Below are 17,384 nucleotides of genomic sequence, written 5' to 3' on the forward strand. Positions count from 1 at the left end.
TTTCATCTTCCACACTTTCTAACATATAATGAAACATTCTACATGATTGGAATTTAGTCTTATACATTTTTTTCAAAGAACATATAATTTGTTTATGATTTTCACTGTGTTTATTTACTCCCTTTGCACACTTAGGTTAGGAGTATGCTCACTGTCCCTGACAGTCAATTCTCAGATGCCCACAAATGGTTAGCCATTTAACATTATGTATTAATTGGAAAAGATGTTTTACAAGTTGGATACATCATAAAATGAGAGTTTCTTAAATGTATGAGAAGATGAGGAGAGATATAAAATCATATTAATGGTCCAAGAATGCTGAGAATTTCATATCTGAGATGTGAGTTAAAGTAAAGCAAAAACACATTTACTTGGGTGGGAGGGATTCCCATCTATACTGAAGGGAATGTGATTAAATGGTTTTCATTTGCCTCCCTGAGTAACAACTAGGATTATGATAGCAACGCCAACAATAATGACAGCAATAATAATAGCATCTATCATGCTATTATTTGTCAATTTTGTTGATCTTATCAAAGAATCAACTTTTGGTGTCATGGGTTTTCTCTGTTTTTTTCCTCTGTTCTCTAATTATCTTTGTTACAATCTTTATTATTTCCTTTCTTATGCTTGATACAAGCTTCCTTTTTTTCTTTATTGTCCAGTTTTTTAAGGTGGAAGACTAGTTTATTGATTTGATGTCTTTCTACTTCTTAAATATAGATGTTTATGGCTATACATTTCTCTCCAAGCACGGCTTTAGGTGCATCCCATAAGTTTTGATATATTGTGTCTTCATTTCCATTCATCACCAAGTATTTGCTAAGTACTCTTGTGATTTTTTCTTTCAGCCATTGGGTATTTAGGAGTCAGTTGTTTGATTTCCATATTATTTGCATATTTCCCAAATTCCTGTCTGTTATTGATTGCTTAATTATTTCTTTTGTGGTTGGGTTAGTAAACAGATTACATAATTAATTAAAGCATTGCATAATCTCAGTCATTTAAATTTATTTAGACTTATTTCACAGCCTAATATATAGTCTATCCTGGTAATATGTTCCATATGCACTTGAGAAGAACGCGTATTCAGCTGTGGTCAGATAGAGTGTTCCAGATGTGCAACAGGACATTTCTGGCTTGCTAGCTTCTTCAGCTTCAAGTCTGGGGAAATAAGCCAAAAAGGAAACTGAAGGAATTCACCACTGTGTCTTTTCTTGTACTCTGAGATCCCAAGTTAGTTTGTTTTCTTCTCTCCACCCTTCAGAGCCTAATGTTTGTTTTCTGTATACTTATGGTCCAGAGAATTTAGTTGTACTTAGCAGGAAGAATAGGGTAAAGCACATCTCCATTTTTCCAGAAGCAAAGTTTTACTCCTTTTCAAGCTTCTGTCATGGTACCCTGGTTATCTTATACCACAGCCAAAACAATCACCATACCTTACATTTGCTCTATACTTTTCTGCATCTGTACCTCTTTATACCATATTTTGTACCTGGAACGCTCTTCATGTCATCTTCCCATGCCCAGATCTTAACTCATCCTTTAAAATTCAAACAAGTAAAACCTCTAGAAAGTGTTCATGATCCTACAAGCTAAATCAAGTTTCCTTTTGTCTATATTCTTTACCACTTTTTCTATCATTTGTCTTGCTTTGTTTTATACTATAGTTGGCTTTATACGTATTTTCTTCTGATTAACTTCTGACTATACTCTTTGGTAGAACCACGATGTCATGTACATATCTGTGTTCCTTAGTGAGTAGAACACATTGTCTTGAACATTGTAGACAATAAATCTTTGCCAAATGGACAAATAAAAATTAATTTGCTACAGGATATAGATTTTAAATGCAATGCTTTTTATACATATTTGTTGAGCATCCCTTATCTGATTAAATCTTTTCTGAGACATTTTCAACACTTACTTTTATTTCCTGAAGTTTTTATGGTCTGAAAGTTTAATATTCAACTTTTTAATGTTCTTGGAATTTATGTTTTATTTATAAAGTGAAGTAAGTACCTAAAGAAACTTATATCCTTAATTATATCAATAATATTTATTGACTAAAACTTCTATTCTCCATAGATGTATGATATTTCCTAAACTGATACATCAGATTCTTACATACAGCTGTTATATTCTGTTCCAATCATCTGTTTACTTGTCCTTGTGGGGCACTACAATTTTGGCTTTATATTTTATTATTTTGTGGGAATATGGACTATTCATTACCTTCCTTATGTTATAATACACAATTGACTGTTATTCTTCCTGATGAATGTACCTTCTTTTGTTTCTCATATTTTTATTTTGAAAAGGAAATAACATTTACACAGTTCAAAATTCAAAGGAGTATACAGTAAAAGGTTTCCATCTTACCCATTTACACCCCAAAAGCAATTAGTATTGTTAACTTACAATATCTCATTATAGAAATATTTTATGTATAATCAAGCATAGGTATATCTTTCTTCACTTATGTTCTACAACATTTTTGCGTACTTAATGCTCTGCTGTTTTGACTGATTATGCTTTCTACCCATGTAAAGTGTCTCTTCACGTTAGTTGATGCTCTTTGTGTGAAATTTTATTATAAATAGATAAACAAATTTTATAGTATGTTACTTGAATTTATGTTTATTAGCCAAACTCCTGAGTGAGATAGGGAAAAAAGTAAGCATTTACTCTCAGAGCATTTTAAAACAGAATATTACTTGTAATTAGTTTTTTATGAGAAGATAATTTAATAGATTAGTATTGTGTGTGCAGTAGATTCTAGGTCAGGTTGAACTGTTCACATGTCCTCGAAGAGGCAGACAGGGAACAGCTGCTGTGTGTAGGCACAGCACAAACGAGGGAGCTGCAGAGCGTGCTCCGCTGCGAAGCCTAGGGTGTATGGGGGTCTGTGAGGACAGATAAAGTCATAAAGTATAGATTGATCTTTTCCATGCTCTTAATTTTCCCCTGAACCACATTCTTCTGTTAGCTCCAGTTTAGCAAGGGGACATTTGGTTTCCGTGCCTAAATCAAGAATAAGTCAATCAGTGCTCTTAAAAGAGTCATCATCCTTCCAGATATGTTGAAGTAAAACCACAAGAACCCCTTCATTCCATACACATTATCATATTATCTTTCTCAGCCACCTGCTGAAAAATAACCAGGGCTAGTGGCATGTGCTGGCAAATCTGCCTGAATCTTTCTACCTTTTTACATTTTTTTAAAGATTTTTATTTTTTAATTTATTTGACAGACAGAGAGCACAGGCAGAGGGAGAAGCAGGCTCCCTGCTAAGCAGGGAGCCTGATGCAGGGCTTAATTCCAGAACCCTGAGATCATGACCTGAGCTGGAGGCACTTAAACTACTGAGCCACCCAGGCTCCCCTCTACCTTTTTAAATTAAAAAAAAATAGAATGAAGCTTTTAGGGCCTGATAATTGAAGTGTAATCCTTTCCTTTGCTCTTCTTCACTCCCTAATAGATGTGTGTGAAAGGACTTTGTAAAAGATGACCATATGCATATTTGGGGATATATTTATCAGTGAGAGAAATAATAAAATAGAAAATCCCAGAGTTTGATGTCAGAACTCTTCCCCCAGTGTGTGCCCTGGAAAGCACTTTTTGTAAACTAGCTTTCTGTTAGAAACTGGGAACGCAGAGTCTAAATTCTTACCAGATGTTTGACCCGCAGCTGTGCCACTTACCAGCTGCATGACCTCAAGCATGTTACCTGTCTCTCTAAGCTTCAGGCCTCTCATCTTTGAAGTGGGAGTAACAGTAGATGCCACCTCATAAGAGCCATAGTAAGGGGTAAATGGCATATCCCTGACTCATAGAAGCCATTATGAGCAGGCACTCCAGAAAGCAAGCTCACTGACATTTTAACTGTTAGCTCCAAAGTGTTCCTTCAGCTAATACTTTTTGCGTTCAACAGGAAAATGGGTGGGGCAGCACCGCCAGATAGCAGCTGGAAAGGAAATCTCCAAGTGCCCTACAATGTTGGACCTGGCTTTATTGGAAACTTTTCTACACAGTTAAGAGATTATTTCTATTGTAACTCTCTTTGGGGGGAGGAAACCTTTTTTCAAAAAAAAAAAAAAACAATTACGTAGGATAACAGAAAAAGTAAAATACATCTAGTACCAGCAGGAAACAAAACCACAGGTTGTACAGGGGGATACATTTAAATCGTATCAGACAACTGGACAATGGAATCCTTGCATGTGTACATTTAGAAATGAAGCATGGGAGACTATGGACTCTGAGAAACAAACTGAGGGCTTCAGAGGGGAGGGGGGTGGGGGAATGGGATAGACTGGTGATGGGTAGTAAGGAGGGCACGTACTGCATGGTGCATTGGGTATTATATGCAAATAATGAATCATCGAACTTTACATCAGAAACCAGGGATGTACTGTATGGTGACTAACATAATATAATAAAAAAACATTAAAATAAAAAAAAGAAATCTTTAGAATGATGTAAGAGTTAAAAAATTGTGGGTCTCAAAGCTTTAACCAGTATTTTCAGAATGTGTCCTTTATTTTTGCATTAGAAAAGTCAAGATGCACATCCATTCTAACAACAAAGTGACAAGAATATACAATGTGATTGGAACTCTCAGAGGAGCAGTAGAACCAGGTAAATTAATCATTTGCTCAGCAAATATCAATTGAGCAATTCTTCTGGGCCAGGTACTGTTCTGAGCTCTGGGAACACAGGGTGAACAGAGCACAGCAATTCTTTTTTTTTTTTAAGATTTTATTTATTTATTTATTTGACACAGAGAGAGAGATAGCCAGTGAGAGAGGGAACACAAGCAGGGGGAGTGGGAGAGGAAGAAGCAGGCTCCCAGAGGAGGAGCCTGATGTGGGGCTCGATCCCATAACACCGGGATCACGCCCTGAGCCAAAGGCAGACGCTTAACGACTGAGCCACCCAGGCGCCCCAGAGCACAGCAATTCTTTGCCCTAATGGAACTTACGTAAACACAGAATACATAAATATGAGGTAATTTTGTATTGTGATACATGTTGTAAAGAAGAGGAAATGTGGGGTTAGGTTGATTAGATGCCCAAATGTTAGTTAATGTTAAGCTGTGCATGCTTCAATTAAAGGATCAAGGGAGGAAGGGCAGGGAGAGGTCATTTTGAAGTATTTTCTCAGGATTTTCTGGATTTGCTTACCATGTATTTTGCCTGGGGAAATATCTTCATGATAGCTACAAGCATCTATATAAAAGATAACACTCTTAGAAAATTAAGGTAACCTTGGGGTGCCTGAGTGGCTCAGTCAGTTAAGCATCCAGCTCTTGACTTCGGCTCAGGTTCTGATCTTAGGGTCATGAGATCAAGGCCCGAGTCGGGCTCCATGCTCAGCTTAAGAGTCTCTCTTCCCCTCTTCCTCTGCCCCACCCCCTCAACCCTGCTCATGTGCACTCACTCTCTAAAAAATAAAAAAAGAAAGAAAATTAAGGTAACTTTGAATTAATTAATCCTTTACATAATTTTATTTTCCATTGAAGTTCGTGAGATATATAGACACATGATTTCCACAAAATTTCAGATGACCTACAGATTAATACATTTTATAAATAGTCTTCATTATGTTTCAGTTCCTTAGGAATTATGGTTATATATTGGTTACCAACAGGCATACAGTTAAATCACATATTTTTCTTAGAAGCAGCCAATGCTTTCTTTCAGGGGTAAAGAATATTGGTATGCTTTCAGTGAGTACTAAATAATATGTAATGGACAATTCATTGAATCTTCCTAAGTACCTGTTTTGTGCCAGCTCTGTATTAGGCATGAGGAATGGAGGGGTAAAATGAAGACATGAGCCATGGATAAGAAGCCATATATTCAAGTGTGGTAACTGCTTTGTCAGATATGATAGGATTGCTCTAGGAGCTGGATTGTGGGAGCAGTTTCTTCCCATTTGGAAGCTAGGAAAGAGTCACAGAGGGGGAGAATCGCTGAGCTGTACCTTGAAAATTGAGCAGAAGGAATAGGAAGTGGAGAACTTACTACGTGGCCACTGCGTTCTCTTACTCTGAAAATACTGGAAGCAAATTGATAAGTAGGTAAGAGAGGAGTATCAGAGAATTATAAAAGGAGGTGCATAGAATAATTTCTATACTTTTATACTTATCATTACTTCTATACTTATGATTACTATCATACATTGAAGTATATATTTGCTTATCACATTCATATTTTCTTCATACATCAAAATCAGAAAAAAATAGTATATTTACACAGGTCTTCAGGAACCTTGGTATCTTTCTTTGAGTCATGAGTGCTCTGTATTTGGTGCTCTTGAGTCATTTGCAGTTTGCTCCACTGTTGACCTGGTATGACAAATAATTTTGTAATGATGCTTTCTAGACAGATATGTCATTCTTGGAGGTCACCGTGACTCATGGGTGTTTGGTGGCATTGACCCTCAGAGCGGAGCAGCTGTTGTTCATGAAATTGTGAGGAGTTTTGGAACACTGAAAAAAGAAGGTAATATAAACAAAGTAAAAAGATCGGCCTCTCTGAATCTCAGTGTAGTCTTCTCTAAAGTGGGTAAAATTACCACCTTCTCACAGGATTGTATGAAGGGTCAACTGAGAGGATGTGTGCAAAGTATACCATCTTAGTAGCATCAAGTACTTAGTAATACCTATTAGCATAGAACAGCTTTCAATAACTAGTGGCTATATTACTCATCTGGGTTAGTTAATTATATTGTTTATTTATTTTTGCTTATTTATAGAATGTTTACATTATTGATATTCATAAAATTATAATCTGAAATAAAGGAATTCTGCTGTTAAGGGTTGCTCTTGACAACAAAGAAGGTGGAGATGGGTTTCTTCACAGGAGAGGACAAACCAAAACAGGTCATAAGCCAAATTGTACTGATCAGAGAACTGTCCTCGCACCCTTCTAACCTCACACGTCAGGTCAAGTGTCCCAAGTAAGGAGATGGAAGCTTTCTCAGAAAACTACTGGTCTCGCTGCCTAATAGGATTTCTCGAATCTTTGCTGTTTGCATTCCCACACCCCCAGCCTTGGTTTGCCCTCTCAAGATTTAGGTTTCTTCTCCTAGCACCAGTGCTTTAATTGTTTTAGAATCTTCCTATGAAAACAAAGATAAGATTGATTTCAAAAGGCTACTTTTTAAAACATATTACACCTTGAGAGCAGAAAATCTACTCTGTGTACTGACCCTGCAAATGAGGGTTCGGGGCTGGAAATGTGATCTATGATTTTTTAGCAGCAGTAAAAACAATGGCAAAAATATGTTAAGTGTGCATTGTACTCGTTTCCTCAGAGAACCAGTGTTTTCACGTGTTCTCTGTTTTGAACTCCTAGCAACCAGGGAGAAGTTTAGTTATTTCTGTTCTCACATCACCAATAAGCTAAACAAGGTTTATAGAATCCAGTTGTATAGCTAGTGAGTTGTGTAGCTGGTGTGTGGCAGAGTCAGAGAATCAGGGTTTCAACTCGAATTTCTGGCTACCAGTCCACAAAGCCACGTCTCTCTTTAAAACAAAATGGTAAAGAGCTATATTCTTTTTTCCGCACAGCCATCTTATATTTTAAAGACACAAAATTATGAAGGCTTGAATCTACATAGCTCATGAATTAGCTAGTGTTTAATAGCAGTGTAAAACAATGCCATGATTTTTCAATAAGATTCCCTATGATGAATACAAAACATCACAGTGACAATGATAGCATGCCAAAAGAATGCAATGATAAGGAATAACAATTCATAGGAAATTTGAATAATATCATGAACAAACTTGACAAAAATAAAACACTGGACTCAGCTGTAGGGATACACATTCTTAAGAAGCACAAATGAGCTATTTACTGAAATAATGACAAGTTTTTGGAGCATGCATGAAGTACTATATTTGTAAACATGACTCCATTCAATCTTCCCCCAAATCAAGTAATATCTTCATCTTTACCTTGCTATTCCTGGGGTACAGATGAGGAAAGGGAAACAGAGAAAGCTTGCGTAACTTCCCCTCAGTCCTACTGCTAGTAAGTGAAAGAACTGGGAATTGAAATAAGATCTTTCTTTAACTCCAAGGTCAGTGTTTATAACTCCCAGCCACATCACCTCCTTGTTGAGTGATGCTTAATTATTGTAGCAGCCACAGACATCAGTACTGCTAACTGAGCTTCTGTTGACAAATTCTGGCAGAGAATGGAGTGAAATCACACAACCAGCTGACACTGAACAATTGTTTGTGTGATGCCAGAATGTGGAAGAGTTGTAAGGAATTTTCTCTCAGTTCTATCTGCTCTCAGAACACAGACCACATCTAACACTTTCTTCTTTCTCTCCGGCAGCTGCAGAGCCAGATGGCTGCCTGTGTGTATCTAATCATTATATATCAGTTAGAATATTATGACTTCACAGAATTTTTGCTGTGTCTACATTTTCCCCCTTTTTAGTGCAAATGTGCTCTTTGTATTGACAAATCAGCTTTAAAATCTCACAAAAGGAAATTATATAAGTCAAAATTCTCACCAGAGTTCACCTTTCCTAAACAACCAATGAAGTTTTAGGGTTGTTTTTCTGTGGAGTTTTACAATGTTTTGGATATATTATGCATTTTCCCAGCATTTATATGTATTCACATATATTTTAGGATGGAGACCTAGAAGAACGATTTTGTTTGCAAGCTGGGATGCAGAAGAATTTGGTCTTCTTGGTTCTACTGAGTGGGCAGAGGTTAGTTGATAATTTGCTACAATATAAATTTTCATAATAGCAAAGCAGTTAATACTTAATTCTCAAAAATGTAAAAATAACAATTGAATTCAGTGAGGATATATTCAGACTTTTTTCTAAAATCTGAAATAACACATCCTTGTTTAAAAATAACAATTCTTTGTATTGAAGAACTGTTTTGTTTGAACTTTTGAAGCCACTTAATGTCAATTGTCAAAATGATTTATCTTCATTTTCTGGGAGTGTGATAGTAAATAAGTAATTCACTAGAAACCAAACATCAAAATAAGATATCACATTTCTATCGCCATTTCCAAATTAGCTCCTAAAGCTATCCACATTTAAATCCCCCCCTTGAGCCTGTACAGTAGTTGCCCCCAAACTGGACAACCTAGAAGAAATGGATAAATTCTTAGAAACATATAATTTTCTTGGGTCCATAGCCTCTCATGGTTTCAGAGGGGAAGGGGATTGGGGTGAGGGGGGTAGCAAGGTGATGGGTATTTATGTTCCTTATATGACTGACTCTGAATTAAGTCATGGTAAAAATGAGACAGGAAGTCTCACTGAAGAATATTTGATAGGCCCCTTTAGAAGTAATTTTACCTTTACACTGAAGATGTTATATACAAACCAAATGGTAACCACAGATCAGAAACCAGTAATGGATATGCAAAAAATAAAGACAGGAATCTAAGTATATCACTAGAGAAAGCCAACTAACCACGAGAGAAAAGAGCCAAAGAAGAAAGGAACAGAGAGGAACTACAAAAACAAACATAAAATGAGCAACAGAATGGCAATAAGTATATCCCTATCAATAATTACTTTGAATTTAAATGGACTAAACATTCCTATCAAAAGACAAAGGGACAGAATGGATAAAAAAAGCAAGACCCATCTACATACTACCTACAAGAGACTCATTTTAGAGTTAGAGACACATGCAGGCTGAAAGTGAAGGGATGGAGAAGCATTTATGCAAATGGCTGTGAAAAGATATCTGGGGTAGCAATACTTATATTGGACAAAATAGACTTTAAAACAAAGACTGCAACAAGAGACAAAAAAGGACACTATATAATCGTAAAAGAAACAATCCAACAAGAAGATATAACAATTTTAAATATTTATGCACCTGACATGGGAGCATCCAAATACATAAAGCAGTTAACAACAAACATAAAGGAACTAATTGATAGTAATACAATAATAGTAGGGGACTTTGACGTCCCATTTACATCAATGGATAGATTATCCAAACAGAAAATCAACAAGGAAATAGTGGCTTTGAATGACACTTTGGACCAGATGAATCTAACAGATATATTCAAAACATTCCATCCTAAAACAGCAGAATACACATTCTTTCCAAGTGTACATGGAACATTCTCCAGAATGATCATATCTTAGGTCACAAAATAAGCCTCAACAAATTCAAAAAGATTGAAGTCATACCATGCATCTTTTCTGACCACAGCACTGTGAAACTACAAGTCAATCACAAAAAAAAAAAAAAAATCTGAAAAGAACACAAATACATAGAGGTTAAGTAACACGCTACTAAATAATGAATGAGTCAACCAAGAAATGAAAGAGAAAATCGAAAAATACATGGAAACAAATGAGATTGAAAACACAATGGTCCAAAATCTTTTGGATGCAGCAAAAGCTGTTCTAAGAAGGAAGTTTATAGCAATACAAGCCTACTTCAGGAAGCAAGAAAAATCTCAGATAAACAACCTAACCTTACATCTAAAGAAGCTCGAAAAAGAAGAACAAACAAAACCCCAAATCAGTAGAAGGAAGTCACTATAAAGATTAGAGCAGAAATAAATGAAATAGAAACTAAAACAAAAAAAAAATAGATCATGAAACCAGGAGCTGGTTCTTTGAAAACATCAACAAAATTGATAAACCTTTAGCTAAACTACATCAAAAAAAAGAGAAGACTCAAATAAACAAAGTCAGAAATGAAAGAGAAGAAATAGCAACCAACACCACAGAAATACGGATTATAGGAGAATATTATGAAAAATTATATGTGCCCCAAAACTGGACAACCTAGAAGGAATGGATAAATTCTTAGAAACATATAAATTTCTGGGGTCCATAGCCTCTCATGGTTTCAGAGGGGAAGGGGATCGGGGTGAAGGGGTAGCAAGGTGATGGGTATTAAGGAGGGCACATGTTGTGATGAGCCCTGGGTGTTATACGCAACTAATGAATCATTGAATACTACATCAAAAACTAATAATACAGTGGCTAACTGAACTTAATAATAATAAAAAAAACAAACATATAATTTACCAAAACTGAATCAGGAAGAAATAAAAAATTTGAATAGACCAATTATCAGCAATGAAAGTGAATCAGTAATCAAAAAATTCCCAACAAACAAAAGTCCAGAAACAGGTGGCTTCACAAGTGAACTGTACCAAAAATTTTAAAAAGATTTATTAACTATTCTTTTCAGATTAACCCAAAAAATAGAAGAGGAAAGAAAGCTTCCAAATTTATTCTATGAGACCAACATTACCCTGATACCAAAACCAGAGAAAAACACTACATAAAAAGAGAACTACAAGCCAATACCACTGAGGAACATAGATGGAAAAATCCTCAACAAAGTATTAGCTAACTGAATCCAACAATACATTTAAAAAAAGTCATTCGCCACAATTAAATGGTATTTAATCCTGGGTGGTTCAATATTTGCAAGTCAACCAATGTGATCCACCACATTAGCGAGAGAAAGGATAAAAACCATATAATCATTTCAATAGATGTAGAAAAACCTTTTGACAAAGTACTACATCCATTCATGATGAAAACCCTCAACAAAGTAGTTTAGAGGGAACATACCTCAACATAATAAAGGCCATATATGAAACCCCACAGCTGACATCATGCTCAGTAGTGAAAAACTGAGAGCTTTTTTCCTAAGGTCAGGAACAAGGCAAGGATGTCCACTTTCACCACTTTTATTCAACATAGAACCAGAAGTCCTAGACACAGCAATCAGACAAGAGAAAGGAATAAAAGGCATATACATTGGTAAGAAGGAAGAAAAACTTTCACTATTTGCAGGTGACATGATACTATAGGAAACCCTAAATTCCACCAAAAAACTACTAGAACTTATACATGAATTCAGTAAAGTTGCAGAGTACAAAATCAGTAGGCAGAAATCTATTGCATTTCTATACACTAATAATGAAGAAGCAGAAAGAGAAATTAAGGAAAAGCAATCCCATTTACAGTTGTACCACAAATAATAAAATCCTAGGAATAAACTTAACCACAGAGGTGAAAGACCTTTACTTGGAAAACCTTAAAACATCGGTTAAAGAAATTGAAGATGACATAAACAAATGGAAAGAAATTCCATGCTCATGGATTCGGAGAATAAATATTGTTAAAATGTCCATACTACCCAAAGCAATAAACAGATTTAATGCAATTCCTCTCCAAATACCAGCAGCATTTTTCACAGAACTAAAACAAACAATCCTAAAATTTGTGTGGGACCTCCAACGGCCCCAGATGGCCAAAGCAGTCTTTATTTATTTATTTATTTTTTTAATAATGATTTTTTATTTTATTATGTTAGTCACCATACAGTACATCCCCGGTTTCCGATGTAAGGCTCAATGATTCATTAGTTGTGTATAACACCCACTGCACCATGAAATACGTGCCCTTCTTACTACCCATCACCGGCCTATCCCATTCCCCCACCCCCCTCCCCTCTGAAGCCCTCAGTTTGTTTCTCAGAGTCCATAGTCTCTCATGTTTCATTCCCCCTTCTATTTACCCCCCCTTTCTTTATCCCTTTCTTCCCCTACTGATCATCCTAGTTCTTATGTTCCATAGATGAGAGAAATCATATGATAGTTGTCTTTCTCTGCTTGACTTATTTCACGTAGCATTATCTCCTCCAGTGCCGTCCATGTTGTAGCAAATGTTGAGAACTCGTTCTTTCTGATAGCTGAGTAATATTCCATTGTATATATGGACCACAACTTCTTAATCCAGTCATCTGTTGAAGGGCATCTCGGCTCCTTCCACGATTTAGCTATTGTGGACATTGCTGCTATGAACATTGGGGTGCATATGGCCCTTCTCTTCACTACGTCTGTATCTTTGGGGTAAACACCCAGTAGTGCAATGGCTGGATCATAGGGTAGCTCAATTTTTAACTTTTTAAGGGACCTCCACACTGTTTTCCAGAGTGGCTGTACCAACTTGCATTCCCACCAACAATGTAGGAGGGATCCCCTTTCTCCACATCCTCTCCAACAATTGTTGTTTCTTGCCTTGTCTATTTTTGCCATTCTAACTGGCGTAAGGTGGTATCTCAGTGTGGTTTTGATTTGAATTTCCTTGATGGCTAATGATTTTGAACATTTTTTCATGTGTCTGTTAGCCATTTGTATGTCTTCATTGGAAAAGTGTCTGTTCATATCTTCTGCCCATTTTTTGATTTGTTTATTTGTTTCTCGTGTATTGAGTTTGAGAAGTTCTTTGTAGATCTTGGATACCAGTCCTTTATCTGTAGTGCCATTTGCAAATATATTCTCCCATTCCGTGGGCTGCCTCTTAGTTTTTCTGACTGTTTCCTTGGCTGTGCAGAAACTTTTAATCTTGATGAAGTCCCATAAATTCATTTTATCTTTTGTTTCTCTTGTCTTTGGGGATGTATCATGAAAAAGGTTGCTTTGGCTGATGTCGTAGAGGGTGCTGCCTATGTCCTCTTCTAGAATTTTGATGGATTCCTGTCTCACATCGAGGTCTTTCATCCATTTGGAGTTTATTTTTGTGTATGGTGTGAGAGAGTGATCAAGTTTCATTCTTTTGCATGTAGCTGTCCAATTTTCCCAGCACCATTTATTGAAGAGACTGTCTTTTTCCCACCGGATGTTTTTTCCTGCTTTATCAAATATTCGTTGCCCAAAGAGCCGAGGGTCCATCTCTGGGCTCTCTATTCTGTTCCATTGGTCTATGTGTCTGTTTTTGTGCCAGTACCATGCTGTCTTTGTGATCACAGCTTTGTAGTACAGCTCGAAATCCGGCATTGTGATGCCCCCAGCTTTGTTTTTCCTTTTCAACAGTTCCTTGGAGATTCGGGGCCTTTTCTGTTTCCATCCAAATTTAAGGACTATTTGTTCCAGTTGTTTGAAAAATGTCCTCGGTATTTTGATCGGGATAGCATTGAAAGTGTAGATTGCTCTGGGTAGCATGGACATTTTAACTATGTTAATTCTTCCGATCCATGAGCATGGAATATCTTTCCATCTTTTTATGTCTTCCTCAATGTCTTTCAAGAGTGATTTATAGTTTCTAAAATATAGGTCCTTTATGTCTCTGGTTAAGTTAATTCCAAAGTAACGTATGGTTTTTGGTGCTATTGTAAATGGGATGGATTCCCTAATTTCTCTTTCTTCGGTCTCGTTATTCGTGTACAGAAATGCAACTGATTTCTGAGCATTGATTTTGTATCCCGCCACGTTACTGAATTGCTCTATAACTTCTAATAGTTTGGGAGTGGCTTCTTTTGGGTTTTCCATATAGAGTATCATGTCATCTGCGACGAGAGACATTTTGACTTCTTCTTTGCCAATTTGAATACCTTTGATCCCTTTTTTGTCATCTGATTGCTGTTGCAAGGACTTCTAGTACTATGTTGAATAATAGTGGCGAGAGTGGGCATCCTTGTCGTGTTCCTGATCTTAAGGGAAAGGCTTCCAGCTTTTCCCCATTGAGAATAATATTTGCAGTAGGCTTTTCATAGATGCCTTTATGATATTGAGAAATGTACCCTCTATTCCTGCACTCTGAAGGGTTTTAATCAGGAAAGGATGCTGTATTTTGTCAAATGCTTTTTCAGCATCGATTGAGAGGATCATATGGTTCCTGAGTCTTTTCTTGTTGATCTGATGTATCACGCTGATTGATTTGCGAATATTGAACCACGCTTGCATCCCAGGTATGAATCCCACTTGATCGTGATGGATAATCCTATAATGAACTGTTGGATTCTATTAGCAAGTATCTTGTTGAGGATTTTGGCATCCATATTCATTAGGGAAATCGGTCTGTAATTCTCCTTTTTGAGGGGGTCTTTGCCTGGTTTGGGGATCAAGGTAATATTGGCCTCATAGAATGAGTTTGGTAGCTTTCCTTCTGTTTCTATTTTTTGAAATAGCTTTAGGAGAATAGGTATTATTTCTTCTTTGAATGTTTGGTAGAATTCCCCAGGAAAACAGTCTGGGCCTGGAGTTTTGTTATTTGGAAGGTTGTTTATCACTGACTCAATTTCTTCATAATTAATTGGCATGTTTAAGAAATCAATTTCTTCCTGTTTCAATCTTGGTAGTTTATAGGTTTCCAGGAAGGATTCCATCTCTTCCAGATTGCTTAGTTTATTGGCATATAGCTGTTGATAAAAATTTCTAATAATCCTTCCAATTTCAATGGTGTTCGTCATGACCTCTCCTTTTTCATTCATAATTTTAATAATCTGGGTCCTTTCTCTTTTCTTTTTGATAAATCTTGCAGAGGTCTGTCAATTTTATTGATTCTCTCAAAGAACCAGCTTCTAGTCCTGTTGATCTGCTCTACTGTACTTCTGGTTTCTGCTTGATTGATTTCAGCTCTAATTTTGGTCAACTGCTTCCTCGTGTGTGGATTAGGCCTGTCCCTCTGTTGCTGTTCCAGCTTCTTGAGGTGAGAATATAAAAACTGCATTTTAGGTTTTTCTATTCTTTTGAGTGAGGCTTGGATGGCTATGTATTTCCCCCTTAGCACTGCCTTTGCAGTATCCCATAGGTTTTGGACTGTTGTATTTTCATTCTCATTGATCTCCATAAATTGTTTAATTTGATTTTTGATTTCCTGGTTTATCGAGTCATTCCTGAGCAGGATGGTTCTTAGTCTCCAAGTGTTTGAGTTTCTTCCAAATTTTTCCTTGTGGTTGAGTTCCAATTTCAGAGCGTTGTGGTCTGAGAATATGCAGGGGATAATTTCAATCTTTTGGTATCGGTCGAGACCTGTTTTGTGTCCCAGAACATGGTCTATTCTTGAGAATGTTCCATGGGCATTAGAATAGAATGAGTATTCTTTGGTTCTGGGGTGTAGTGTTCTATATATATCTATGAGGTCCAACTTGTCGAGTATGGCATTCAAAGCCTTTGATTCTTTGCTTAGTTTATGCCAGGGTGTTCTGTCTATTTCTGATAGTGGAGTGTTGAGGTCCCCTACTGTTAATGTATTTTTATTTACATGTCTCTTTATTCTGGTTAAGAGTTGGCTTGTGTATCTTGCTGCTCCCCTGTTGGGGGCATATATATTTATAATTGTCATATCCACTTGTTGAATACTTCCTTTAAGAATAATATAGTGCCCTTCTGCGTCTCTAACTATAGTCTGTAGTTTAAAATCCAATTTATCTGATATGAGAATTGCTACCCCAGCTTTCTTTTGAGGTCCATTTGCGTGAAAGATGGTACTCCATCCCCTTACTCTCAGTCTGAATGCATCTTTGGGTTCGAAATGAGTCTCTTGTAGAAAGCAAATGGATGGGTCATTTCTTTTTATCCAATCTGCAACCCTGTGGCACTTTATGGGAGAATTTAAGCCATTCACATTAAGACTGAGTACTGAGAGGTATGCTTTTAATGATGCCATGTTGCCAGTAAAGTCTTTGTTTGTATTGGCTGTGACTTTCTGTTCTGTATCACTCTTGGGGCCTTTTTACCTTTATAGAACCCCCCGTAATATCTCCTGTAGAGCTAGTTTCGTGGTTACGAAATTGGTTAGTGACTGGCGATCTGAAATGCCTTTATTTCTCCATCAATTCTGAATGACAGCCTTGCTGGATAAAGGATCCTTGGCTGCATGTTTTCCTCTGAAAGAGCTTTAAATATGCTCCCCCAACCCTTTCACTCATTCCAGGTCTGTCTAGACAGGTCTGACGTAATTCTGATGCCTTTGCCTTGGTACGTGAGAAATTTCTTTGCCCTGGCCGCTTTTAACACTGTATCCTTGGATCTAATATTTGAGAAATGCACTATGACGTGACATGGCGTAGGTTTGTCGTGGTTGAGCTTGGGAAGGGTCCTCTCTGCCTCTTGGACACGAATGTTTGTTTCCCTTGCTAGATTAGGGAAGTTTTCAGCTATAATTTGTTCAAATATCTCTTCTAAACCTCTGTTTTTCTCCACCCCCACGGGGATGCCGATGATTCTAACATTGGATTGTTTCATTGAGTCAGTAATCTCCCGTAACCTACATTTGTGGGAGTGGATTTTTTTAAGACCATCTTCTATTTTCATTTTTTCCTCTATTAACCCATCCTCCAATTCACTAACCCTTTCCTCTGCTTTGGTGACCCTGGCCGTCAGGGCCTCTAGTTTTGCCTGCATTTGGCTCATAGAATTTTTAATTTCTGTCAGATTCGCTCTCATTTCTGTCCTTAGGGATTCTATATTCTCAGTAACCTTTTCGTTAATACTTTTTTCAATTCTGCTCATCATTTTGACCATCGTTACTCTGAATTCCATTTCTGATAATTTGGTTACATCCATATCCATTATTTCTGTGACAGAGGCCACAGACTCACTGTCTTTTCTTTGCTGGGG

The 17,384-nt window shown here is 36.9% G+C and overlaps 1 protein-coding gene across 6 annotated transcripts in view; it reads left to right on the top strand.

The window, feature by feature from the left end:
- The window catches only part of LOC123803814 (glutamate carboxypeptidase 2), a 121,485-nt gene that overhangs the window by 46,471 nt on the left and 57,630 nt on the right, over positions 1-17,384 (top strand). For all 6 annotated transcript variants that reach the window (XM_045815526.2, XM_045815525.2, XM_045815524.2 and 3 more), the window contains exons 8-11: positions 3,935-4,033; positions 4,556-4,641; positions 6,390-6,509; positions 8,660-8,742. In XM_045815526.2, coding sequence (XP_045671482.2) covers positions 3,935-4,033; positions 4,556-4,641; positions 6,390-6,509; positions 8,660-8,742 — 388 coding nt within the window. The remainder of the gene's footprint in view (positions 1-3,934; positions 4,034-4,555; positions 4,642-6,389; positions 6,510-8,659; positions 8,743-17,384) is intronic.

The sequence above is a fragment of the Ursus americanus genome, chromosome 16, assembly GCF_024610735.1.
Source record: "Ursus americanus isolate L20-20 chromosome 16, mUrsAme1.1.p, whole genome shotgun sequence".
In the NCBI taxonomy this organism is placed as follows: Eukaryota; Metazoa; Chordata; class Mammalia; order Carnivora; family Ursidae; genus Ursus; species Ursus americanus.